At 38.7% G+C, this 27,850-nt stretch overlaps 1 protein-coding gene across 3 annotated transcripts; it reads right to left on the bottom strand.

Moving 5' to 3' along the window:
* Nucleotides 1–15: 15 nt before the first annotated feature.
* Nucleotides 16–27,834, bottom strand: GPLD1 (glycosylphosphatidylinositol specific phospholipase D1). 3 transcript variants are annotated; one of them, XM_013184812.3, is made up of 25 exons: nucleotides 27,196–27,834; nucleotides 24,278–24,333; nucleotides 23,511–23,589; nucleotides 19,365–19,462; nucleotides 18,039–18,149; nucleotides 17,735–17,783; nucleotides 17,169–17,223; nucleotides 16,019–16,126; nucleotides 15,316–15,343; nucleotides 15,071–15,210; nucleotides 13,990–14,055; nucleotides 12,156–12,276; nucleotides 11,492–11,631; nucleotides 10,195–10,381; nucleotides 9,109–9,219; nucleotides 8,106–8,180; nucleotides 7,574–7,730; nucleotides 4,965–5,106; nucleotides 4,340–4,439; nucleotides 4,152–4,245; nucleotides 3,398–3,574; nucleotides 2,938–3,098; nucleotides 2,656–2,682; nucleotides 2,519–2,569; nucleotides 16–1,569 (listed from the first exon to the last, which is right to left on the bottom strand). In XM_013184812.3, the coding sequence occupies exons 1-25, from the start codon at nucleotides 27,290–27,292 to the stop codon at nucleotides 1,492–1,494; spliced, it is 2,508 nt and encodes an 835-aa protein (XP_013040266.3). In that variant the 5' UTR covers nucleotides 27,293–27,834; the 3' UTR covers nucleotides 16–1,491. The 3 variants fall into 3 exon arrangements, with proteins under 3 accessions (XP_013040266.3, XP_013040267.3, XP_013040268.3); XM_013184813.3 differs by lacking the exon at nucleotides 18,039–18,149; XM_013184814.3 differs by lacking the exon at nucleotides 24,278–24,333.
* Between the last annotated feature and the right edge of the window lie 16 nt (nucleotides 27,835–27,850).

Raw genomic sequence — 27,850 nt, 5'->3', positions numbered from 1 at the left:
AATAAGAGCATCACATTTTGCTGCTCAAGTTTTTTAATAGATACTGATGCACACTGTTAACATGTATCATACAATATTAGTGTGAGTTAGCTGAATCCAATACTGTTAGCAATAAAAGCACAATTCTAAGTTACCATGGTTATGGAATTTCACATAAAAACATAAAAAGGGTATCAGTAGTCTCAGCCATGAGTGGAAAAGCAAAAGTATTTCCTACAACTTAATCACTTTTGCTGGTGCTCTTCTCCCTGGGAGAACCCAGCTGTTCTTCGTCCTCAGTGTGGGCCTCAAGCCTTGGTAGCAACAGAGACCATCCTTATTGGCATCTACCTGTTCTGTCTGGTTTAGAGCTGCCCTTCCTCCATGCTTCCTATTTTGACAGCAACTTTTGATGTCTTAGAATCCCTGTCAGTATCACAGTATACTAGGAATGTAAATTATGTGTGATTCCATCTTGATTTTGTCAAGAAAATATTCACACCTGATCAGTAAAGAAGGTGACCTGATAATTAGAGCTGAAGCTGACACAACCCCTCAACATAATTTATACAGCCAAATATGGCCACCATAATCTAGCCTTCTCATTTCAAGTCTCCAAAAAGTTTTCAGACCAGCTTGCTTACTAGGTCAATTGTTGCTACCACTCACAACAGAGTTAATTTATCCAGTTGCATGACTGACTTGGCTCTGGTTGTTTTGTAAGTCAAACCACCTTGATGGTTACATTCCTGTGATGATTGCACTCCCTCTATCTTATGCTGGTGGCAGCCTGGCTCAGGCATGGCTAGTGAACAGGCCTAATTGGATGCAAATGTAAAATCGTACAGTCAAGGACCTGAATTCCTATGCAGAGCCAGTATAGTTGAGAAACTACGAATATGAAAGAGAAAAACTGCCTGTACTACATGACTGTAAGGAAGAATTTTGACTAAAAGTCAACAACTTTTTGCTATGAATATTTGCAAGCACTACAGCCCATTGTGCTCTGCACAGCAGCAGGCTGCAGCAGTGATCTCCCGTTCAGCAGGGATGCCTCTCAAAGTTACTCCTAGAGGTTTGGAGAGATCCCTTGCCTGGCATTTGATGTTTACAGCGAGGTAAGCAACACTTCTATATGCATTCAGTACTTATATACATCAAGCTTAAGTGACATTTTGAGTACATCAAGCTAATTTAATTATTAGGTGTGTACTAAGTAGTAGAGCACTTGAGTGCTGCTAAACATTGATTAATAGATCTTTTGTTTAACTTCACAACAAGAACTTGTTTTAGTAATTCAGCTGCAACAATTCAGCATCACTTAAAAACAGTGACCATCCCTCACTCCCCGGGTACTATCTGGGACCCTACCTATCTAGGCTGTGTATCTACTGAAGTTTGCTGTCATGTGGTCTTGTTGGTTTGTATGGGTTAAGGCAAAGTATCACAGATACTAGAGATTCTTCACTAAAACACCACTTTTGTCCTGGTCTTAAAGATTACCATGACCGTTCAGAGTGAGTAGACAAAAAGCCTTCCACCAAGTCGAGCTTTTGCTGAACTTCTCTCTGCTGCCACTACAACTTCTTTCTGTGGAAATGGATATGGGAGAAGGGTTAGCAAAATGCAAATACAGGTTCATGATTGCCTTAAGCCTCCCTAAGAGAAACTGGATTTTGTCTATTTATCATTAGTATCGTATAGAAATGTGATGAGGAGAAATGGGAGAGCAACCCACCTCATCAGAATAGCAGCTAACAAAACAACTTGGCAAACAGACCTCTTCCACTTGGGGAACTGGAAAAAGCTAGTCAAATGTTTTGCCAGCACAAACTTTCTCAGGAACAAGATCAATACAGATAAAGCTGGAGTGTGGACTGGATTGGTGCCATATCAAAGGAACACAATTGCTTGGAAAACTTCCTCACATGCATTCACACAACAACCATCAGCAATGTCTGTTGTGAGTGTTTGATTACACACCCTAACCTTGCTTAGATGCATTTGCATTTCCAGGTGTTTCTCCAGTGTATGATTTAAGAGGAAGTCAAACATCATTTGTTGAAGACCAGTTGCACGTCTCCTCAGCCTACTGCTGAGGTGTTTTACACAGGTTGCATCAGACTAAGTAGAACGCTGGACTCCCCTCAGCTGAACAAGCACTAAGAAAGCGGGTGCCTTGTTTACAGTAGAGCTCAGCAGCAGATTTGCATACAGGTTGGTTTGAACAGTAAAGCCAACTGGCATCTGTGCTAGATTTACAGTGCAGCCTTTCAGGAAACTCCCAAGTAGTTAGATTTCAGGTCATTTCAAAGCAATCCCTTTCAATTCAGGTGCTAAAATTTTGACAACTCAACAGTTCATGCACCTATAAAATGGTTTTAATCATCAGCTCAGAGAGTGACTTAAAGGAAAACTTAACTCATGATGTAAAAGCACTTCGGACTTCTGCAAATGAGTAAGATGTGAGGTGTTGACCAGTATATGCAAATGAGGTAGAAAGATGTAATGAAACAACAGCAGCAATTATTTTTCTCACCTTTCTTTCAGACTTCACAGTGATGACAGAACTCCCAAATCTTGACTGTTCCTGTAAGATAATGCTGCTTGTTATAATGCTGTTTTTAAAGTGGCTTTTTTTCATTTCTTGCAGCAAATTGTTTTCTAGTTACTCACCTCAGGAGAAATCAGCACATACTGTGCCTGAAGACAAAAAAAAAAAAAAGTGAGTGGAGAGAACCACGCTAGGAGAGTAAAAGCCCAGTGCAATAACGCTGGATCCTAAACAAGAAAGAAACTTGACAACAAACAGGAGGAGCCAAGTTACACAGGTTCAGAAACACAAGTAACCTTCAGTTTTATGAAACCAAGCACAGCATGCTGGTTATCTGCATGGGAGGTATTAATTTACCTGTCAATATGACCTTAGGCCATGATTTCACTTTTATGATTTCTTACCCAGTCCTCAGGACAGGGAGATATCCATGATTTGCAGTGGCCTGTCACGTTCCCTGAGGATGCCTGCTTTCCATTGTAAATGTAAACACGGCCAGCTGCCCCACCGAACAGTACTGTGGTGATATCATTAGTTCGCAGTGGGGATGTCACGATCATTTCATCTGCAAATAGTACAAGGATGATATAGGACACCAGAAGTGAAATAACACTAAGCCAAAACACGAGACTTGGCATTTGTATACCTCTACATGCCAAAATTCCAGTTAAAATGTATCAATTTCTGTCTAAATTGTTTGGGGTTTTATAGATGCCTCCTCGGAAGTTACAGTAGAATATTTGTGCAAGTCAGCTGAGGCAGAAGACCGGGCTTAGCACTTTAATGAATATGCAGGTGACCGGTCTTCCTGTTGCAATGAATAAAACATTTCACCTCTGGTACTCTAGATCCATCTAGCTTTACCTAGTCCGTCATTATCCAGGTCACTTAAGCATATATCTCCTCCAAAGCGAGAAAACCTCCTGTCCCCACTGAATGTGCTGAGCAAAGAAGGCTTGGTGCTGTCTGTCAGATCATATACCAGAGCTACTCCTGCTTGGTGCAGCACGGAGGATATAAATGAAATCCTAGAGAGGCTGTCTAGAAAAAAACAACAAAGTTACAGGAGTTGATCATCAGACATAAGAACTCAGGCTTAGTACTTAAAATACCTTGCAAGCAGGTAATACTGGCATTATACAAAATGGACAAACTATAATTTAAGAACCAAATATCAAATGTTATATGGCAGTAATGCTAGTTAGCACAGAAACAATCTCTTAGCAATACTAGCAGGGGAAATATGCATTCATTTTAAAGGACAAATACTAGAGTTCTACATTTTGACATGCGTTTCCTTACTGCCTACTCCCAGAGTAAGCACAAAATACCATGTTTTACTTCCAAGAAATATGCAGTCTACTAGCAAATCACTGCTACATAAATAATGCAAGATAACAAACGCTGTTAATAGAAGCTATTTGGCACAGTATAGAAGTCTCTGAAAAAAAATGCAAGTCACCTGTACAGTAATTATTTCTAAATTTTCTAAATATTTTAAAATTCTATGGCAGATAAAAGGTCTCTTTTCTAAGTTTTACCTTTGATTCTATTCTCCAGTCATACAGAAAGGAATATCCCAAAGCAGAAATGTTTTCCAAATTTCAGAAAGACATACCTGTAGTAGGTGCACCCACCACCAAAACTTTTCTGTTGATTCCAGTCACAGACATCACACCACTGGCCAGAGACAAACCCATTCTGCCCATTGCCTGTTAAATTTTTAAAATGCTTATGTCATTTCCACAGAATGTCGCTTTATTTCAAATAATATATATAAGGACTATACTATATAGGGAGCCCTACCTTGTCTCCAGCTACTGCAAACCAGTACTTTGTGCTTGGTGGGTTATATCCATACACCTTTCCAACACTCTGCCTGACATCCGATGAGAAGGGATCGCAGCTTGAATTAGAATGTAAAATATATTTGTATATTATGTCATTCAGCTTTCTGTAGATTCAGACATGATTGTTTATCTTAAAATATTTTCCCCTTTTACTTTGGAATAACAGTGGCAGCTAAATCCTATAAATCTGTTTTAGTAATCCCATGCTTGTTTTAACGAGTTACCAGACATTTTGGGCACAGACTTTGTCTGTCCATCCACTTCGTTAACACCCAATACATTTTTGCATTTGGCTTGCTTTTGAAAATGTCAGTGCTATCTGTAGGATTATTTTAGGCATTCCTACTTGGTGTTTTTGTGACCCCTCCCACCAAGAAAACCCCACAAGTTCTTAAGTGTCTCTAAAAGCAAAGACCTCCCTCTCTAAATACACAAGGAAGGGTAAAGGCATAAAAATACGATTAAAAGTATTCTAAGGACAAAGAGGAAAGTTCCTGAAAAGCAGGAAGTCTAATCTAGTACAAATCTTTACCAATGTAGGGCAGGATAGAGGAAAAATAAAGCAATCATTTACAACACACCCAACACAGCTCTTCCATGTAGGGCTGCCAATCAGCAGTAATGTTATATTCTCCACTTGGCAGCTGTCAAGTGAAAATCCAAACCAAGCATAGTTTTCTTCACCCTTCACCATCCAGTCGGCATCCTCTACAGACAGAAGTCCTGACAGACCAGAAAAATATTAATTAAATCTTGGTGTAACCTGTCATACAAAATTCTATTAGCAATCATCCAGTGTTTCACCCTATGATGAGAAGTTTCTATAAGTAGTTCTACCACCTGTGATATGGCACCGGTTACAGCTAACTTCACTGCACAGCAACATTCAGTCTGCAATTGTACTTTCTGGTGAAAGCCTTCACTCAGTACAGCCTGCTTCTAATGCATTGCAGTAGCCTACACAAAGCACACAAAGGCTATCAGTCAAGTCTGCCATGAACTGATAGGTCCTTCTTCAGGATGGGGCAAAATTGAAACTGTTTATCAGAATTTATAATTCTTCCAGGATGGGGAGGGAGCATCAATAATTATGGCTTTAATTCAAGTCATTCATTTTGTGTTTTAGTTATTAAAAAAAAGTCAGTGTTTTGAAATGTAAAATCCATTTTGGTTATGGTTTCTAATTTTACATGAAGTCGAATACACTAAAAATTTAGTAGGAGTTATTGGAAAACTCATTTATGTGATTCTGATGAAGCTTTAAATGCCTGCACATCCTGCCTCACCCCTGCTAACTTTATTTACCTCTATATGTGGCTTTTTCTTCCTCATTCACAACAATCTCCATCACCTGTACTCATTAACTGCATTCACTTGTAGTGTTCCCCTTTGTCCACATGAAGGAGCACACAATAACGAAAGTTCATCTCTCAAGGTACATTTGCAAATTTCTAAGGAAGACCTTTCAGTCCTCCCTGGTATCACCAATAGGCAATTGAATCCACTGCTTCTTTGCTTTCACATAGTCATTCAGTTACACTTGTCTCACTAGTTTGTAGTTTTATCCACATGCCAAACTAGTGACTTTAGCAGGCCTGTCCACCTCAGATACTAAAATCCAGGACTGCGCTCCTAGAAGGAAGAATTCACCTTCCTATGATGTACATCTACATAAATTTTCACTAATCAGACAATCAGCATATACTGAGTACTATAGGATACTGACAGTAGTATAGGAAAAAATGGATGCTTACTACACAAAGAACTTCAGCATTTTTGATTACCTTTATTAGTTAGGTATCAAACTAAATTCCTCGGAAACAGATAAGTTTAATTTTATGTTTGCTTCATTTGAATCACCAGACATTTAATTAAAGACTAACCTTTTAGTGAAATTTCTTGAAATAAACTCCATGAGAAGAACTACTGAAGCACTCAAGAACATGAGACAACTGTTGAATTTTTCAAGACAGAGAACTGAAATTGAAAAGGCACTACAGAATTCTCTCTGCAACAGACTCCAGTTCTTATGAAAGATTTGGTCCTCCCTCACATGTGCTGAAAGTATGGCAGGATGCACACAGACATCGTTTCTAGGAGGTGTCAGGAGTAACTTCTCATTACAGGCACTGGATAAGCTAACCAGGGGTGATGCACAACTTGATCTGCTTTCCACTAACAAGGCAGAACTGGCTGGGGATCTGGTAATCAATGGCAGCCTTAGCTGTCATGGCCATGAAACAGGGGAGTTCAAGAGCCTGAATGGAGTGAGAAAACAACTAAGAGGGTAGCAGAGCTTGGTCTTTAGGCAAGCAGACTTCAGTTTATTCAACCAATTGGCAGGCGGGATCACAGGGGAAGTAGGTCTGACTAATCTTTGAATTATTCTTTGAATATAATTCAGAGAACTATAAATTTGAATTATATATCCAAAGAGCATAAATGCAAGAGATATAATTCAAATAAGAATCTTCAAATTATTCCCTGAATTATTAGTTCTCAATAATCTGAATGATCATGGTGACTGGGAGAAGTGCTAAAGACTGGAGGGAGGCAAATGTCACTTCTAACTTCAAGGAGGACCCAGGAACCTTCAGACCAGTCAGCCTCATCTTAATCCCTGGGAAGGTGATAGAGCAACTAAACCTGGAAAACATTTCCAAACCCACACGAAGGATAAGAAAGTCAGGAGTAGTCGGCAAGGTTTCACCAAAGGGAAGTAATGCCTGACCAACTTGAGAAGTTTCTATGATGAAATGACCAGCCTGATGGGTGAGGAGAGAGCAGTGGATATTGGGTACCTGGCCTTCACTAAGGCCTCTGACGCTGTCTCCCATAAGATCCTCATAGGGAAGCTGCTGAAGTATGGGCTGGATGAGCAGGCAGTGATGTAGATTGAAAGCTGGCTGAATGGCTGAGCACAGGGGGTAGTAATCAGTGGTGCAAAGTCTAGTTGGAGGCCAGTAACTACTGGTATAACCCGGGGGTCAATGCTGGGTCCAGTTCTGTTTGATGTCTTCATTAATGATCTGGATCATGGAGCAGGGTGTACCCTCAACAACTTTACAGATGATACAAAACTAGGAGTAGCTGATGCACCAATCTGAATTATCTTATGATTGTCATATGAGTCATATAACATATAACAGCCATATAACATATGAGGATTAATTTACCCAGTAAATACTACCTTGGTCACTCCTGTTGAAATGAGAGTGAAATGCAGCCACAAATCCTCTCTGCTGCCCAGTACCAGGTGCGTATGGAGAGCCAACAACCAGATCAGCATTTCCATCCCCATCAGTGTCAGCTGCCAGGAGGGACCAACCAAGATTACAGTAGGAATACTGTAATAAACAGTTAGTTTAACACTGAAATGGAACTTAAACCATCAATTCTGTAACAAAATAGAGGGGTTTACTTCTAAAGGGCTAACTTCGTCTGCTTCTGATCAAATTACCCTCCATGAACTCTTTTTTTTTTTTCCAGAGGGCTGTGCATCCTTTTGTTCACCCAGCTCCCTCCCCTGCACTGAAGTACGGATATCTTTCCCACATACAACCAACCTATGCAAACACCTGCTTCACCATCCCCAATTACATGTCTATATTCTCTTGCAATCAGAAGTTTGATTTTAACATTCTGTCTTTAAGCTCACAGGCTCCTTTCCCCTTTACCTCACCTCCTGCTTTTGTAGCCCGGTTTTAGCCTGATCAATGTACCTGACAAGTTATGGTAACATTTGGTTGAGATGGCAAGCCTCTTCCCTTAGATCCAAAATAGACGTACACAGCACCCTAAACAGCAGGAAAAGCAAACACAACATGAGAGGATTTCTAAGGCAGCACCAGGTATGAAATACAAGACAAAACAGTCTGCAAGGACTATTAATATAACTGCATTTTTTCTATTCGAGCCTTCTCATAAATTTGTCTTTTCCACCCCAAACCTAAAAATATTCATGTTGTAATTAACACTGCTATAACCAGGCAACAAACTAGGTAAGTACAGAGAAGTACATTTTCATCATACTGTAGTTTAGGAGCAAGGTTGGTATACTGTATACTGTGTTCATTACATGCATGTTCATGTGGCTCTAATTTTGTTGACAATTACTTAATGCAACAGAGGCTGTGCCAGCCACAACAGATGTATGTAATTTTCCATGCTAGTGGGTCTGTATACAAGCATTTAAATTCCTACTTAGGAATAGGAAGCTAAGTTAGTATCTGAAATTCTGAAGAGTTTTAAACTTAATCCAAGTGGTTTAATGTAATGTATTTTGCCTCTCAATTCAGGTGGGCTGAAAACACCAAGGGACCATTACATGGGCTAATCTGGCTGCAAGTCATTAAAACTCCCTAATTTGATTACTTTAGCACGTGTCTGTGTCCATATCACATTTTAGATATCAACTGTTGAGCTGTGACAGTGAATGACAAGCCTCACTGACATGGGGTCCCTTCCAGACTCTTTGTTCTTAAAAAGTAAATGGTACACTCAGATGTCATGAATGGCTCCTTATGTTTCCAGCACATCAGAGCTTCAAAACAGCAATCTGAGTTGTGCCAAAAGGCCACTGAAAGGGAGATATGGATAACTTTCATTGATCTACTCAAAAGTACCACAAAGGCTACAAACCTTTGTGTTTATATTACAATAATTACTTGAGACACAATAGAAATTCTTTCAGTCATTTCACTATAAAGCATGTGCATGACTTACTTTGTAAGTGAGAAACTGAGATCCCACAGAAGGTGCTCCAATTGCCAGATCTAGCACTCCATCCTCATTAAAGTCCAGGACTGCCAAGGCAGAACCAAATCTGCCTGAAGGCTAAAAGAAGAGGGATTGATCTCATGAAAATAACATGTTTTAAAGACAAAACTATCAAAGTATATTGCACATTTACAATCACAGTGCAAGAAAAAAATGGAAACAGAGATAATAAAAACCCATCCCAAAAATTCTTAAGATTTTCTTAGTATCACTGTTCTCTCAAATAATAACCACCATACCAATACACTAATTGGGAGTGGGCTGTTCTCTTTGAGGTTATTGGGGTGTTACAATATAAGCTAACTGATACAATGAGGGACTGCTGTGGTATTTCCTCTTCTGAGACTAGTGCACCACTGACTTTATGCTTACAATCTTTGCTGCTAATAGTATTACAACTGTGAACCACTACAACGCTGTAAGAAGACATCAGCTATTACGCCACAGTTTATAACCACAGAAACAGATTACAAGGAAATTTATCTCACCTCTTTCTAATCTCTTCTGTGCAAATAACTTTATTTTCAACAGAGGATCAGCTTTATTACTCAAAAAGATCCTTTGATCCCGCTTCTCAGTTACAAGCCAGTCACCAGCCTGCCAAATCATAGTTTTCTCTATTTTCTTATGTATCATACAGTCTTACTAAAGATAAACAGTGGTTTTGTGAGAAGTTAACAATTCCTGAAAAAATGCAGCTTCAAAGGAATTGAGACTTATATTGAACTAATAGTTTTAGATGAAAAAGAAAAGGAAATTCACAATATTTGCTTATATGCAGGGAACTGAACAAGATATATTGTGACTTACAGAGAATCTATCTCACTCTTAATCAAGGGCCTATTTTGTTCTAAAACCCATTTATCTGGCATAGTAAAATAACTGAACCTACAGATCAATATTGTTTTAATTGTTCCTGTGACTGAAGTAACAGTTATTTTTCTTGAAATGCATAATATATTCTTGTTCCAGAATTTACCACATTCAGTCAAAAACAAAAAAAAGTGTCAAGTATCTGACTTGACCCCTCACCTGATGACCCTCCAGTACTTCGTCTGCTTTCCCATCTAGATCCATGTCCTCTGGTGGCAAACCTGAGTGATTGCCATAGACTATATACACCCGTCCTATCTGAATATGGCCCAGTGTGCTGTACCCTGGTGCTCCAGCCACCAGATCTTCATATCCATCCTGGTTTAGGTCAGCTGAAATCATTGCCCTGTACACCAAGAGAGTCAAAAAAAATCACAGGATTAGCCACCAGACTACCACTACATTATCAGAGAATAAATACTTTTACTTTCAGGTAAACTGAGATGTGTCTTATATTTTTGTAAGAATCTACACAGCATTTTCCCTATTGCATAATTGATTTTTTTTTCTTGAACTAAATAAAAACAGAGGTTAATCTTCCATTAACGCAGCTCACATTTGTATGGACTGCTTTTTTACTTACTGATACAAGGTACCTAAGAGCAATCAGAACAAGAAGCATGAAAAAGGGCTGCTTGCATCTGACAGAATACAAAAGGTGAAATGAACTACCATTTTAACTGAACCTCTGATTTAATCAATGGACATAATAGTAGATAAGCAAATGGAAGATTGGTCTTAGTAATGTGGTGGAGTTTTGACAGGGAACGTGTAGAGAAAATAAGTAACTACCATTCATTTGGCTGGTGTGAAGTAACCTCAGGAATGAAGTCTTCAATTTTTGAGTCAGAAGAAAAAGAGCAAGATGAGCAGGAAAAACAAATTTATTTCGTTCGTCTTCTCTGCTGCATGTAAAGATAGAACCTCTCCGGAAAGAAGAGAGAACATGCCTCTTTCTGTGGCATCTTTGAACTCCTTACTAATCTTCTGGAGTTCCCAAAACACTCAGGCACGATTCAGGACAGACAACTAATTTGGTGTAATGATCAACCAATAACCAAAAAAGGGTAACAATCTTCCTATACTGTTCAGAACTAGAGCTGATGATGGTCCTAATTTTGCTTCTTTCCACTCTGAATAAAATGACAAGGAAACCCTTTCAAAGAAAGAACTAATTTGACTACAGTTGACATCTAAATGGAACTTTTGCTCTTTACAGTTTTATTCAGTACTGACACAAAGAGGCTTATGCTAACATTGGAAAGAAAAAAGGGTCCTGTCTGTTAACTTGTAGCTCTGGCTAGTCAACATAAGCCACTCTGACAGATTTGTGCCACCAACTGATTTGGAGTATCACCTTTAAAGAGTATCCAAGGAATAAAAAACAGTATTTTGGTCGGTACTCAACATTTTCAGAAATCAGGAGGGGAGTCTGAGGAAGAAAAAAAGTACCAACCATCCAAGTCTAGCATATGGTGAAGTAAGAAAATATGAAGCTGCTGGCTTGGAGATGTACTTAGAGGATTCCTGATGTGTAGATGCTAACACTCTCCAGACATTTTTTGCAAAAGCACGGTTTATGTATTGGAGGGAATTCTGAAATAAAAATAATAAAGAAACACAAGAATTCTTAAAACACAGGCTGAAATTCCAGAACAGTACAAACCACGTCAAAACCCAAGTCACTGTCAGTGGAAATCATCACACTGATCAAAGTATACTCCGACTCACGTCATAAGCACCTTTTTATATAGAGACAAAAACCTGTATGTCCTAAATGGAGCATTCGTAACTACTCACTGCTATTCTTCGTTGGGATTTCTTAGCCCCCAAAAGTTACTATGATTCCATAAAAAATAAACATTAAAGATATATTTTGTCATTTTTGGCACTGCAACTTCACTATAAAATGAGGAAAGTGTAAAAAAGCTAGTATTTATGATGTACTTATTATATACATTAAATACAGATTAACAATGGCAGCTGGAATTTTCATGAAATGAAATCAGAGGCTTCTGTTTACATGCAGAGACCCTGCTCCATCACACAGCATCTCAGACAGAAATTATAACAATTTTATACAGAGCTGAATTTTACCTGACGTGTCACTTCTCACTTACTGTTGCCCAAGATTGTATGTCGAAGTGAACTCCTCTCTCTGTATACTTTATTTTCTTTTCAAGAGTATTTGGAAGCAAAGAGGTTGTGTTCTTGTGATGTTCATTTTTTGATTGCTTGTTTCTGTTAAAATAAAGAAGGTAGTAATAACAAAGCAACTGAATTAATGACATGAACATGTTATGACAAAGCTAGGAGAAGCAATCATATTGCATGAAATTGGATAGCCATTTCTCCCATTGATAAAGAGAGTTCTCAAAAGATAGCAGTTAAGCCCAAGTAAAGTCATGGGTTTTATTTGTAGCTAATACTGGTTAAGTATCCAGACATTTATATATTTTAACTTCATTGTCGTAATTTATTTAGCACATTCCACTCATCAGTAATATTCTCGAGGCACTGAAAAATGGGCAAGAAAAAACAATTTAACCTTCTGAATACAAAATTTCTCAAGCTATATAGCTGTTTCTTGACTTCACACACTTAAATTATTAAATACTTTTTATTTTTTCCCCAAAAAAGAAGTTAATTTGTTGGTATACTAACATTCTACCAGTCATTTGCACTCACTTCAGATATTTCCCGTATTTCCCTCGAATTATTCTTTCCCAACACATAAGACTATTACCATCTGTCCACTGACCAGAATTCTGCTCCAATTTATGGTCCTTCCAGCCCTACTGACTTCACTTTGTTTGTACAAAATATTTTCATATATAGCAGTGTTAGTTGAAGCCACAGTATCTGAGGCTTCTCAGATACTCTTTTCAGATACTCAGATAACTCTTTTCACAGCTATAGTAAAAACTTGAAGCTAAAAACTAATTTCTCACAATAAGAAAACAATAGAATAAAGGTCATTAAGCTCTCAACCCATGAGGCTTCCACATAACATTACATTTCACAACCCGTTTACCAACTGAGCTCCAGTCACTGCTGCTCTTTTCACCTATGTATAGGCATTATTTTTCTTTTTTTGAGTGAAAATATTTATAATAAAATAAAAGACAGACTTTAATAGTTATCTCTCCACTTTCGTGCCCTCTCTTTCTCAGCACGGCTATTTACAAGCATGCACTGCTGTCTTTGACAATGTGATTTTTATCACTTCTTTTTGTTCTTAATTTCCTTCCCTATCATTCTCTCCCTGTGGATCTCTGACCAACTGATTCCACTGTCCCAATTTGACTGAAATAGAAGTTGTAAATTGAACCATTAATGCTTATCGCAGAAAAGCTAAGAAAACTCTGATTTCTGTTACCAAAACAAAATTCAGAATTAAAGAGTTTAGATTAGTCCTGTAGTTTTATTATTATGCACTAAAAAAAACTTGTCAAATAAGTATGCTCCTTACATTGTAGTCTTCAAGGAGAGGAAAGTGATCCTTGTAAACAAATTACAATCTAGCATCCCAATACAAGCTTAACAGAACTCTGCAGTTGTAGTTCAATGAAAATTAAATTCACCAGTATCAGCACAAGAGGTGCTTTTTCGAAGGGAAGAAAATATTCATGGAAGATGTTTGCTAGAGGAATACATATTCTTTGTGCTCTGAACAGGTGAGTTCTATATTGCCAAATAAAATGTGAAGATTTTGCGCTTCAGGTGCTGGATAAGCATTCTTATCCTTTGGCTGGAAGGTAAAAGTCTATCCCAGGTTCTACACGGTTCCTCTATATGAAGCCTGTTTATTCATGTTAAGACAATCTCAAATTCATACATAAAAAGGAAAAAAAATAAAAATCAGAAGATCTCTACTTTTCAATAGCTCACCATCCAGTGGAAAACTCACCTTTCACCAGTAGTAAGTTTTTGAACCTTCAAAGCTATACTTACATGTAGCTGTCCTTGTGCTCCCTTGTGCAGTTTATAAACAGAGGATTCTCAGGCAGGAAGCAGCCACTAAAGAAATATTCAGAATGTGTTTTGAAGATCTTCTTGCAATGGAAGTGGAACTAAAAATTCAACTTTTATCCTTACTGATTCCTTTGTTAGAAGGCATTACCTCTCTCAAAAAGCCCTGAGTAATCAAATTCAGTGCAACATTATAATCCTTAGAAACTCCTTTGATATTTATTTTAGTAACCTTGATTAATTTCTTAGGTTCTATATGAATCTTGCATGTGTCTACATTACTCTCAGATGAAACTTCCTTGAGCATGCCCTGACAATTCTATTAATGTTATTAATAGAGTTTATAGAATAGAATTAATTAATTCTAATGATCTTTTAATGAAAGTGACATTTTGGAACAAAGAACTCAACAGATTTTGCCATATCATATTTCAAACATTATTTCCCAAAATATCTGTGGTGACATTATCCATATAAATGTATGGATTAATTCCCACTATTGCTCTCATAAAGTTATTTACAGTAAAGTTACACTTGTACGAATGCAGTACAGGGCCAGAACTTCAATAAAAAATACATTCTGAGTGCAAACCTGAACATCCAACAATGGAATATATAGTCCTACTCCATCTAATCCTATCTGCCTGCAGTGTCTGAAGGCAGTATCTGACCTCCCTTGGGACGGGCCATCTTTGCTGGCTGTTGAGAGCAGCCACAGAGTGCAGGCACAGCTCAGATCACCAGTCCAGGAAAAAAACTATGCTGCCATGCAGCATTTTAGCATGCTCCTTGGGTATGTCTTAAAGAATGTCCCAGATTTTCCCTGTCAAGTATCGGCTGGCCATGCCAGAGCCTTGCCTGGGGAAAGGAATGTGAACATGTCACAAGTGCAAACTCAAGGCCTATGTCTTCCTGTGCACCTGGTTAAAAGACAGCCAAAGAAATTCCTTTGTCCACATGAGGATTTAAAGTTCATCACCTATTCTAGGAAAGGACCTGCCTTCAGAATTAAATGTGTTGAACTTGAGTACTACATTTCATATTGCAGGAAACACAATTATACCTGGTTCCATTCTCTAGCATTTGGCTTGTCAGCTCAAAAATATTGTTTGTCCAGAATGCCATGTCATCCACTCCTCCAAGGAAATACTCATGGAACTTCTCCACGAGAAATGGAGATTTACTGGCATATCTTGGAAAAAGCTAAGAGACAAGCAACATACTAAGTAAGATGGATTGCACTGTCTTCACGTTGTATGTTCATTTTTATTAAAAAAGAAAAAAGAAAGAAAAAAAAAGAAAACCAACCTTTGCAACAGCAAGTCTTTCTCCATGTCTGAGAAAATAAATAACAATTCTTCAGAAACAAGCAAGTTTCATTTAATGATATTTCATTATTTAAAAGGTTCTTTTCAAGGTTTCTGTAAGTGATAATCTTAACTTTAATACAGCTCTCAATTTGGAGGGATTCACAGTGTTTTTAAATACTGCTTGGCTATTAGTTATTAACTGAAATAAAGAATACACCTAGATGTTTAGTATCTTCAAAAGCATACATAGACAGATATAAAAATATTTATATTAGTTCTTATCTCCATGTATTATTTGAAAGGATCTACATAAAGTGTAGGTAAACTGTCAATTTAGGTAGGTATACTACTCCTTCAGTACATGAAAATTATATTGCTAACATGACACAACGCAAGAGTACTTGAAGGCATAGCTGTTCTTAAATAAACAGGCCTAAATATGTTAAACATATAAATGTTTTAAATAGCTAAGACACAGATGCTATGGTGTAATGATGAATTTAACCATCATTTAAGCAGTCCACATTTGTATTACAGCCTTTAGAAAAAATCAGGTATCTTATGATTTTGGGGGTCTAGTAGGAAGGTTGTATTGCTGGCCTCAATGCATAAATTTCTGAGCTAGCATTTCAAACAGGATTATCATAATTTTCCTACATAAGTTTCACTTATGAAAACCCACGCAAAGCTATCCAACTTACAGTTCAAGAAACAGCAAGTAAGTACAGTCAGTAATTGTGCCTTCAGTTATGATCTCTCTTCCATAAAATTCGTGATAGATAGAGGCTAGGTCTTTGACCGGCACATACCTAAAAACAAGACTGAGGTATTGTAACCAGATTTTTTTCGCATCACCTGGCAAAAGGTAATTCAGCTTCTATAAAAACAGCCAGCTTTAAAATATTCTGTATTTCAAAAGACTCTATAAGGTGATCAAGATTTACAAATGCCAGAAAGACCAGGATTGCACATAGAGTTGCACTCTGTAGGAACACTCTCCTGCCATTTGGGTCAGTCAAAAACCTGTAGAACCATTCCCCTATGGCTATTGCTCATGAGCTTCCACACTCTCTCCACTGGTTTCCTGGCTTGGTGATCACACAATCTTGGTGGATGTTCTCCAGCTCTCCTCTGTTGCCAAACCTATTCCCATCCAAACCTAATCCTAGCCAAACAGATATTGCTGATTCTTCCTATCTTAACATTTCTCAGAGATATGTCAGAGTTGATAAAGTTGATGAGTTAACTGACTATGCCTTCTGCACATAGATGAGCTACATCCTACCTAGACAAAACAAGACTCAAATGACCTACTTTGTCAGGAGGAAAAAAAAAAAAAGCACATATATATATTTTTTTGGTTAAAAACTACAAGAAAAACATCATCTATATCTAAAACTGTTGCTTGTTTTTATGCTTTTAAAACCTGTCTGAATTCCTCAGCATCTGTAGCCATAAACATCCTCAATGTCCAAAAATTAAAATGGAAATCTAAGTGAGATATTACCACTGAGTTATTTAAATAATTGCTGGGACATTCCAGCAAACTTTTTTCATTGATTATTTTACCTATAATTACTTATAACTTCCTTCGGAGATAAAAAAAAATCAATCTCTCTTGCTGTGTTCCTACATGTAAAACTATTTTTTCTTCTGTCCTCCCAGTTTTTTATGTCAGGGAACAGGAAATACATATATGAAGAATACCAAATTGAGGAAAATTCCAACAGTTGCAAGGGGTTGGAATGAAAGATATAGAAGGACAGCATTTTATTAAAACACAGTGACAATATAGAATAAGTAGAAGTAATCATTAAAGAAATTAACCTCTACTGAAGCTCATTTTCTTACCAATTTGATGCCAGATAACTAAAGTCCAGCTCAAACTGACTTAGTACATCTCCTCCTGCAGATGGAGGAATAAAAAATAAAAATAAAAAGTCAAGAAACCAAACACAAGAGTATCTAACATAGATAACAGTATGAATGGATCTATCTATGGCTATGCTATCTATTTGTATATGGTATCCAGCCGTATAATGCTTTGTCATTTAGAATACATGAATTGTTCACCTGATAGTGTACTGTATATTTTGTACTTCCAGAGAATAAGAAAAAAGGTGTCAAATTTAAAATCAGAGAAGTGACTCCATTTAACTTTTAGCATCCTTCACCCTGTGTTTTTGGCTTTCGGTACAAGTGTATATATGCCCTATTGCATCTCCTGAAACACAGAACACACAGACAGGGATAGGAGGGTTTTACAAACTATGGGACAGAGTGAGAATACAGTGTCCATATGACTCATTCTTGGCTCCCCCATTGCACAGGGTAAGAGCCAGAATCACCCACTGTGGTTTTGAAGAGGACTAGTTATCCCAACAGAAAGATCTATGATCGGCGAACAGAAACATTACCAAAATCACCAACACTGTGAGCTTCTGAATATGAACCATGAAAATCAATCTGGAGGAAGAAAAAAACAAAGAACTTTCTGTTCATTTTACTCATCCTTCCATACAAACATGAGAGCAGAATCAAATTGTCCAAGCAACTCTAAAGTGTGCAGGTCCCAAACCTGACCTACTTCATTCATTACATGTCTCTGAAAATTTCCCTTAATGAGGGCTCCAGCTTTTGTCTCCTCTCCACACCAGACTCCAAAGCTGGCCTATCAACTCCAATAATTCCAGTCACGTCAACAAAATAATGCAAGCTTACTTCTCCCATGGCTTTTAGAAATCCTTGGTCGATGCCCAGGCTATGCCAGCTAACATCTGCCACCATATGTGAGGCAATTCCAAACAGGAAAGCTACCAGCTTCTCTGTAGCCTATACAACAACAATACACATGTAGTAACATCAATAATTTTACTCCTGTCTTTAGGAAGAGGTGAGCATTTTACGTTAGTGCATTATACAAGAATATAATGGAGTCTGTTACAGTCCAACAGATTAGCACAACAAAGCATTGAGCACTCATTTCTTGATACTGGAGAACTTTTTTTGTGACTTGACAACCTTTATGCACCATATACAGTCCAAGAACATAGAATTATATGGCTGATGTCAGGACAACTTGTCTACCTCAAGTTAAATGTGTTTCTTGGGATTGGAGACAAACTCTTCCACTTCCAAGGAGTGAACCTCCTCTGCTGCCATGAGTACAGAGCAAAGACACATGTAGGAGAGACAGGCATTCTGTGCAAGTGCTGTTCACTGTAAAAGCACCCGATTAAAGCCCAGATATGAAGATACTCATTTTATTCTGACAAACTGAAAAGTTATCTGGAATAAACTTATAAGCAACAGAAAATTCATTTCCTCAGAAAAGATTTCTCTGCATTGAATCATTATCAGTTCCATAGACCTTTTAAAAATCTGTAATTGAATCACAGTTTTTGATGAATTTATACTTCCTGAAGGTTAATAGTTTACATTTTAGTATCACTAAGGGCCAATCAAAAGGCAGGCAGACTTCAGTACATTTTAAGGAGTGCATGCTCACAAATGCTGCTCCAACAGTATGATTTTGCTGTGCACGGAGAGAATGGCAAATTCTCCAATAAGGGAAAGAAAACAATATGACCTTTAAAATCATTCTCACTTCTGACAATCTGTTCTTCCTCTTCTTCTAAGTAGCTCATATACCATAGACAAGAGCAGATCAGGACTAAGTCCAAGATTTCATAAGCGTGAATTCTAAACCAGGCCTGGTTTTCAAATGGCAAACATTCAATCAGATCTGGCAATAATGCAAGGACCCAAAACCATCAACTGCATTTGAAAATTTGGACCTATGAATTGTATCATAAGCACCAGAACACATTGAAGATAAATAGATTATATATGGAAACTGTAATAATGTATGTATGGAAACAGGATTTCAAGTTTTCCTGTATCAGCAGACATTTTAATTCAAAAACATTATGTATTTTTTTCTGTACTTCCCAAAGAATGAAGTTGCAACAAGTGAAGAAGGCAGCAAAAAGTGCTGGCAACTAAATCAGTAGAAAGCAAATTCAAAAGTTAAAGAAATTTTCTTACCTCTTCCCAGGGCTGAGGATAATTCCTTCTGATGTAGTGAATACTTGCATTAAGGAATGGTGACCAGTGAGTGTCTTCAGACACATCATGGAATATTCCTATTGCAACAAAATTATATCAATATTTATTATTTTGTTAAAAAAAAATGTTTTCTCCATGAAAAATCCAACACACACACACACAAAAAAAATTTGCTCAATTTCATATTGTACAGGTGTACTGGGTTATTATGGAAAGGGTTTGGTAGCAGGGGGCTGCAGGGGTGGCCTCTGTGAGCAGAGCCCAGCAGCTGCCCCATGGCAGATCAGAGCCCGCTCCGGCCAGCTCCAAAAGGGGCCTGCTGCTGGCCAAGGCCAAGCCAGGGAGCGACGCTGGTTGGGACTCTGTGAGGGCAGATTTAAGAAAGGGAAAAAACTGCTGTGTGACAATAGCTGGGAGAGTGAGGAGTGAGCACCAGCCCCACAGACCCCAAGGTCAGTGCAGCAGGAGGGCAGGAGGTGCTCCAGGCAGGCAGCAGCAGTTCCCCTGCGGCCTGTGGAGAGGCCCCTGGTGGAGCAGGCTGTCCCCCTGCAGCCCATGGGTCCCACACGGAGCAGATCTCCACGCTGCAGCCCGTGGAGGAGCCCCCGGTGGAGCAGGTGGATGTGGCCTGGAGGAGGCTGCGGCCCATGGAGAGCCCCCGCAGGAGCAGGCCCCGGGCCGGAGCTGCAGCCCGTGGAGAGGAGCCCACGCAGGAGCAGGGGGTCTGGGGGGAGCTGCCGCCCACCCGTGGGGGACCCGTGCTGGAGCAGTTTGCTCCTGGGGGATGGACCCCGTGGTACGGAGCCGTGTGGGAGCAGTGCTTGAAGAGCTGCTGCCTGTGGGCAGCCCCCGCAGGCTCAGTTCGGGCAGGACGGCATCCCGTGGGAGGGACCCCACGGGGAGCAGGGGCAGAGAGTGACCGTGAAGGAGCTGCAGATGACAAAGCGTCAGGGACTGACCGCAGCCTCCATTCCCTGTTCCCCTGTACCGATTAGGGGAAGGTAGAATAGGGTGGATGGGGGGAAGGTGTTTTCGTTTGTGTTTAGTCTTCACTGCTCTAGTCTGCTAGTGACAGGCAATAAATTACATTAATATCCCTTATGCTGAGTCTGTTTTGCCTGTGATGATAACTGTTGAGTGGTCTCCCTGTCCTTATTTCAACCCTTGAGCCCCTTCTATCATATTTTCTTGCCCTTTTTCTTTGAAGAGGGGGAATCACAGAGAGGTTGTGGTGTAGCTGCCCAGCAGGGTAAAATCACCACAGTAGGTGACACATTTTGCAATCTGCTTATATGGCAAGAGACAAATTAGCCATATTTTGTATGATTTATATTTTCAAAAGATATGCTAGATTTATCTTATGTGATCTTGGTTTGAGGGAACTGGAAATTTTGTATCTGCTCCCTTTCTCTGTGCCTGTGAGTACAAATGAATATCGCCTCTCAAGTGGAGAGCACAAAAAGAGAAGCTGTTGAGTAAACTAATGCATCAAATTCTATGGAGAAAAGCTGATGAGCATAGCAGTTAACTCAATACCTTTGGGACAGATTATCAGTTTGCACAGGGCTGAGGAAGGCTAAGTCATCATGATCATTTGACAGAATTGAAAACTTGCCAAGTTTTCAGTGTGGTAGTAGAAAGGCGAGGAGGAGGAAAAATCCAAAGGTCTCCCTTTGAAGCATCAATTATTACTCTCACTTGGATTTGTACATAAGAGATTCTGTAGGATCTGCCAGTGACCTTGCCTAAAAATTTTTCTGTACCTTGTATAAAATGGAGGTCAAAGTAGTACTGAAGTGATAAGACCAAGCAGCATAATATTAAATTATATAAATGAGTAGGGGGAAGAAGGTAAAAGGAGACATTCTTTGGGCCATCTTGGAGAAACAGAATGTGTTTGTTCAGACAGAACTGTGAAACTGCAGATTAGGGTATATTAAATGCTAAAACTGGGAAAGCAGACCTTTTGGTTGATTTAATCACTTCCTGGCCTCTTGACATTTTAAACTGTAGCTGAACTAGGTAACATAAAGGAATTTAGGATGGTATTTGTTAGACCAAAATTAAACATTCACAGAATAGACTTCTACATCCAAGTTTGTTTCCTGCCTGGAAAGGCAGTCTCGATGTCTGTGATGCTGATCTAGAGGCACATAGTTCAAACAAGTCAGCTCTGTAGAGATACCTATTTCTTCCACACTGACTAAGGAGACTGCTTAGTCCAAACATGGCCCAAACAAAAAACAGGGCAAGATGGACCCCAACTTTACTGAAGCAATATGGACTGGAGGCTGCAGATAGAGAGGCTCTGGTCACTGAACTGGTATAAGCAGAAATCAAAACTGTCAGAAGGGAAATAAGAGGTAGATAGAAATAACCAAGTTAAGGTAGAAATTGAGGAAATCCTAGGAAAATATCAGTCCTGAAACCAAGGCAAGGGAGACTAAAGTCTGGGACAAAATGTTAGCAGCGCCAGGTAGATGACCAGTAATAGCAACTTGGTTAAGTGACACGAGACAGAACCAGTATTAAATGCCAGAGCAGAGGGGCAATCTGAAAGTGAAAAGAACACTATGAAAGGGAAGATCCCCCTTTAGTATGCTGGATGGGGCAACCTGCCTGTCAGGATATACACCAAGCAGTAGCTGGGATAGCTAAGGGTCAGCAACAACCTATTACTGAGAGTTAACAAGAAGTCTAGCTGTCATTTTATGATTTAAGACTCCAAGAAGATCAAGAGATGAGAAAAGAGAGGGAAAAGTGTCCTTGGAAAGACAAATAAGGATTTTGCAGTTTGAGGCAGGAAAAACAGATACAGAGATAAACAGAGCCACCAGCAATCAGCTGAAAAACATGTAAAAGATAAGGTAAACAGAAAAAAGATCCTAAGAATGCTCTGAATTTAACGGATCTGAATTTGCATGAACTACTAAAATAAACCACCTACCCTCAACAATCAATTGGCCAAATAACCTCACGCAAACTATGTATCACTGCCTTGTTTCTGGTGTCTGCATACACATCCTGATAGCTTGTTTATGGGAGGACAGACTGTCTTTGCCCCATTTGCCAATTTCTCACTGTCCAGATTTAACATTTTGGTAGCAAGTATCCTGTACCAAGACCTAGCTGGCTGATTTATAATTCTGATGTTGCTGGAGAAGCTGATTATGAGCACAAGCTGACGTATTAGAATTGAAAAATCGGGAAAAATCAGGACTAGCTGCAAGTCTAGACATACTCTTTACAGCAACAGGAGGCTGATTTTGTAGTGCAGTCTTTAGATCTGCAAGCATGAAAACTAAGCCTGACACTGATTTCAAATAGGGACCAGTAAAAGACAAAAGACAGTATGCACTCTAGAAACAGAAAGACTTTAACCTGACAGAATCACAGAATCATAGAACAGGCCATGTTGGAAGGAACCTCAAAAGGCCATCAGGTCGAAGCTTTTTGGGAAGACGTGAAATTATTTGGCACACTGCCCAATTGCATCATGAAAATCTCCAGCGATGGGAATTCTGCCATATCCCTAGGGAAGTTGTTCCAGCAATTGACTGTTCCCATTGTAAAAAATTTCTTTCTAATATCAAGACAAGACCTTTCCTGGTGCAGCTTGGTACATTGCCTCTTGTCAAAAGATCACAACACATTACTGTCACTTTCTTTTTTCTTTAGCAGCAAGTCACACACTATTTTTTTCATTCTCCTGTCATCTTTGTGACTGATCTGGCAGAAGTTAATTTTTCCTAATATAGAAGTCAGCTCTACACTTTTCCTATGACTTAGAAGAAAGTTTTTTTATCCTCTCAATTCCTCCCCAGGTCAGTACTCAGTAATCTAACCTATTTCAGTCAAACAGCATCCTTCTATCATATTGCTGTACATATTAAACAGTTAAATTTACCCAGAAGTTATTTTCTGAAAAATGTTTTCAAATGTATTGTTATAAACTTCTACTAACAGGCTCAAAATAACTAACAAAACTGGTGGATGTTTTTGCAGGATGTTTTTGGCCATACTTCATTTTTTACAACACAACTATTTTTGACCCTACTAAATTCTGTAGCATTTTCACATAACGATACAGTTGTTACAATATTGGACTCAAAAATCTTTTCTTACCATTTTTGCAGATTGAAGGATAAAAGGCATCAGGATAAATGCTTCCAGCCTGAAATGCATCTTGGTGGTTTAGTAACAACTGGGAAAAGGATAGTGGTGGGAAAAGGAATCAGAATGCTATTACACAGCACAAAACCACAGTGTATTGCCAATGTCAAAGATAAACTTTAAATACTGCCAGCAAGACACAACTATTATCTTGGTAAAATACACCATTTCAGTGTCATCATCATCCTCACCCCTACCCCCACTCCACCCTCAATCCTTTTAAGTGAAACCAAATTAATCGGTACACACTGTAACTTCAAAGGCCATTTAGGAAAGTACTTATATGATGATATAACTTGGGTACTGCTGGTCAACTTCTGAAGGCGCCCTCCTCCTCTTGGCTAGACACAAAGCCTGAGCTGCTAACTTCCATCCTCTGAACCATGCCATAGCTGTCTACAGGAGACGATGTCAATACTTCCCTTGAGTGGTCTCCTACTTTCATAAAATACCAAGTTATATAAATTGGTCTTCTTTACATTGTCCTAGAGAACATTAACTGTGTTTTAAACACAAAACATGTGTTTTGTTATGTGTTTATGAAAACTGTTGACATATTTAAAGTGCTCTGGTGGATTTTTCGACAATAAAGTTAAAAATACAGTTTAGGCACAGTAGTTACATACGTATTACTCAGAACGTATAATAAAGAAATGTAAGAAGACAAAAAAAGACTCAGAAGAAAGGCGTAGACAGTTAAGCAATAATATGCTTCCTACCTGTCTGTAATTAACATTCCCTTCACGCGAAATGAAAAATTCCAGAGCTCTATGTGCTGAAAAACAACATATTGAAGTATTGATTGATACATATTGTAACCAGGCCAATGGTTTGTTAGATGCATTATCAAAAATAGATTATACGGCATTATCATATCTATGCCAACTGGCACAGGCATAGGAAGTATTACTTCTCCAAAAAATCTGTGCATGTGAGACGGTCTAGGGACCAAATACAGAAATGCTGTTTCTGTGGCACATCTGAACACAGAGGTCTCATCAGACTCTCTCTCACCCCAGCTCTCAAGATGAGCAACAAAGACGAAAATGTCTGTCAGCAAGTAAAAAGGAACTCTTTATGTCCCGAATCGAGCTACTGACAGTGGAACATGGAATACACATGGATACACATGGAATATGTATCATAACTTTCTAGCTGTAAAGGACCTACATGAATTGTGTTTAAGTTTCACTGTCCTCAGGAATCAACATGCTTACTAGTTTGATTAATTTTTAACATGTATGAAAAACAAACAAAATCTAGAGCCAGCAAAGTAAATAATGCTATTTATTCACTGAATAGGTAGACATTCTTACTGCCAAACTGTTTATTAAGCAAGAAAAATAAAAGAATGAAACAAATTTATCACTTTTCTTTAATGAAATTTTGTTCTAATTAATGTTAAATGCCAGGGACAATCAATTAGCTCTTTCCTAAAAACACCCAACATTGCCTCTAAAATTACTCAGTTGAAACTACATGCATGGGTTATCTTCTTTACCTTCCCCCACTCAAGGTTTGTTCCTCACTTGAACTACTTACAAACTAAGACTGATTTCCCTGTCAATACGACCCAGAATATGCTGAATTTAAGGTGATCCTTACCAAAACAATTAAACCGCCAAAAAATCCACTCTCATTCTCGAATAAGATACGGACAAAACCAAATGTTCAAATTATTTGAATCTTACACACTGCTGTTTCAAACCATCCTTAAGCAAATAGGTTAAGAGATACTTAAGGACCAATCAACAAGCTTGTTGTTCCTGCAATAAGCCAAAATAAAAACAAACAAATAAATAAATAAATATAAATAAATAAATTAAAAAAAAAAATCTCGGTTTTGCAGTTGTTTTATTTCCCCTCCTGTCTCCTCCCATCCCTGACTTGTCTTGTTAGTCGGATGGCCCAGATCCCACCAGCTCATCTCTACAATGAACTTTGTGGAGGGATCTTTACAGTCCCACACAACCCTGTCGTTGTGCATGGAAGAAAAGCCCGTTTGCTCAAACCTGCCTCCGAGAACGAGGCCATGGCAAGTAGGACACAGCACAGCACTGCTGAGCACATCGCACATGATCAACATTTTGAACAGGCAGAACTTTTCACCATTTTAAAGTACTTTCAGGAGTGTGTCCGGGAGAGACTTTGGTGCTAGTTTTGAATCATAAGAATTCTCTTCTGATTTTATTTTTTCTGGAATATTCAGTGCTTGGATTTGGCAATAATTTCCTTTATCTTATCATTGTGAAATTTTATTTGTACAGTAATAAAAGTGCAGTTTTTAGCAATATCAGAACTGAGCCCATTTTAATGTCATTTTCAGACGAATGGACAATATTTGCTGTAAACGCTGACGTGACAGTTAAGTGTACACATGATTTCTCAGACAAGCAAGATCTTCAAATTATATAAAATCATTTTTTCTGTAATATGCTTCCTTGATTAGATTAAAATGACTGCTTTGGGGCAGATCTGTAAGATCTTGTTTCTCTTTGTAGCTTTCTTGAAAACACCCTGTATTCTATCGAATATGTCATTTCAAGTTTTCAGAAGCTCACGTTCGGTAATTAGGGCTCAAGGCTTACAAAGATGTATGCGTTTGCCTAGCTTCAGGCAGTGTGGCTTCTCTTACTGGTTACTATGTGCTTCTTGACATATCATTAGGAAAAGCAAATGTTTGTAGGACACTGACCAAAGGTACAGGACTCTGAGCATACTCTTGGTCTGAAACAAATGCCATGAATTCTGGGTTACAGCTTTTAACTTGTTCAAATTTGCATGTATTCAGTAATTAAAGTCTGAGATTACCTGAATACATACAGTATTATATGTTTTACTTTCTAGCTGTTTTGAGCAATGGATTTAGAGTCAGAAACTGAAGAATGACCAAGTAAATCCATCAATTAAAATCTACTACGAGTAAACATTTGAGAATAACCTCCAGCTACCTATGAATGTTTTCTCAAGAATTACTGCAGAAACCAGATTTTAAAAATAACACATGCGTGCAAATAAGAAATTCAAAACAAAAACATTTCCCCACTTTGACGTTCACTCAGTTCTCTCAATTTTTCTACAAAGCTAGGTTGTTTAGGCTACATGATAGCAACCTACCAGAAAGAGACATAGAACAAAATTTTCATGACATTAGTCACAGACACAAATGCATTATAGTATTTTATTTATTTTATGCAGGTACAGCAGAATTCATATATAGTTATTTGAAAACAGGGCAACCAAAAATGATTTGTTTTATTCTCTAGTTTATATTTAAATACAAAAATCCATTAATTTTAACAAAAATAAATATTTCTCATTTCTCCGGACAAAAACACATTTGTGTAAGACTTAAGAGACACAAACATTCCAGTTACATAATGTCTGTGTTTTAGAAGACAGAAAAATACGCAACCAAACTGATTCAAGCACTCTGCTTGCAAAAACAGTACAGTTGAGGTTCAAACACCAAAAACAAACTACTCATTCATGCCATGTACATAAATATATAACGAAAATGATGTAGAATGCTCATTACTTTCACATTATTCCCTACCATTGCTTTCCAGACAAACCTGAGTTTACTTTTCTTCCCAAGCAATTCAAAACACAAGAAAATTCATTCTGAACGTCTTACCTATTTCAACATGCGTTGAGATTCCACTTGAAATACATCTTTGACAGAAACTGTACAGTATAACCATCAAAACAGACCAAATCTTCAGACCAGCCATGATGCTGATACGCTAGCTCAGGCTGTGGTTTTTTGGACGCCTGGAGCAGTAGCACTGTGACCTTTGAAATAGAGGTTACGGCACATGCCTGGTCTTTCAGACACGTTGCTGACACAGCAAGTAAACTACTGCAGTAGTGGGAAGGCCATTTTATATCTTACTTCAAATAATTTATATAAAAAAAGATGGAGTCTATAGGTGTTCTGCCCTTTCTCTGGGGTTTGGGCAGTGCAGCTGCCATCACTGCGCAGCAGCAGCAAGGCTTCTGTCTACGTGTAGCACAACACTGATGGGCAACCTCTCGGAGGAGGTGTGCCTCACTGCGCACCTGCCTTTCGACACCAGATTTTACACGGAATGAAAGCCAGGTGCCGAGGCAGCGTTCGCACAAACACGGCAGCCTGCAGGCAGAACGTGCTCATAAACCTGTCGCGCAGAAGGGTCAGAGCTCCGCACTCATTACACACACACACAGCTGGACCTTGCAGCCCGGGCTGAGGACCCAGCTCAGCCCACTACGCGAGGTGGGAAGCCACCGAGCCGCGCTGCGGCTCCCAG

The sequence above is a fragment of the Anser cygnoides genome, chromosome 2 (assembly GCF_040182565.1).
Source record: "Anser cygnoides isolate HZ-2024a breed goose chromosome 2, Taihu_goose_T2T_genome, whole genome shotgun sequence".
Classification (NCBI taxonomy): domain Eukaryota; kingdom Metazoa; phylum Chordata; class Aves; order Anseriformes; family Anatidae; genus Anser; species Anser cygnoides.
Note: the sequence above shows the minus strand (reverse complement) of the source record. Positions and strands in the feature narration are given on the sequence as shown.

Excerpts from the sequence above, each read along its gene's own strand:
- GPLD1 (XM_013184812.3), bottom strand. The coding sequence starts at position 27,292 with ATGGCTGGTCTGAAGATTTGGTCTGTTTTGATGGTTATACTGTACAGT. Across the intron at positions 18,150-19,364 it reads ATCCTCAGCCCTGGGAAGAG|GCTACAGAGAAGCTGGTAGC; the intron begins GTAAGAAAATTT and ends GTTGTTGTATAG. Across the intron at positions 14,056-15,070 it reads ATGCTAGAGAATGGAACCAG|TGGCTGCTTCCTGCCTGAGA; the intron begins GTATAATTGTGT and ends ATATTTCTTTAG.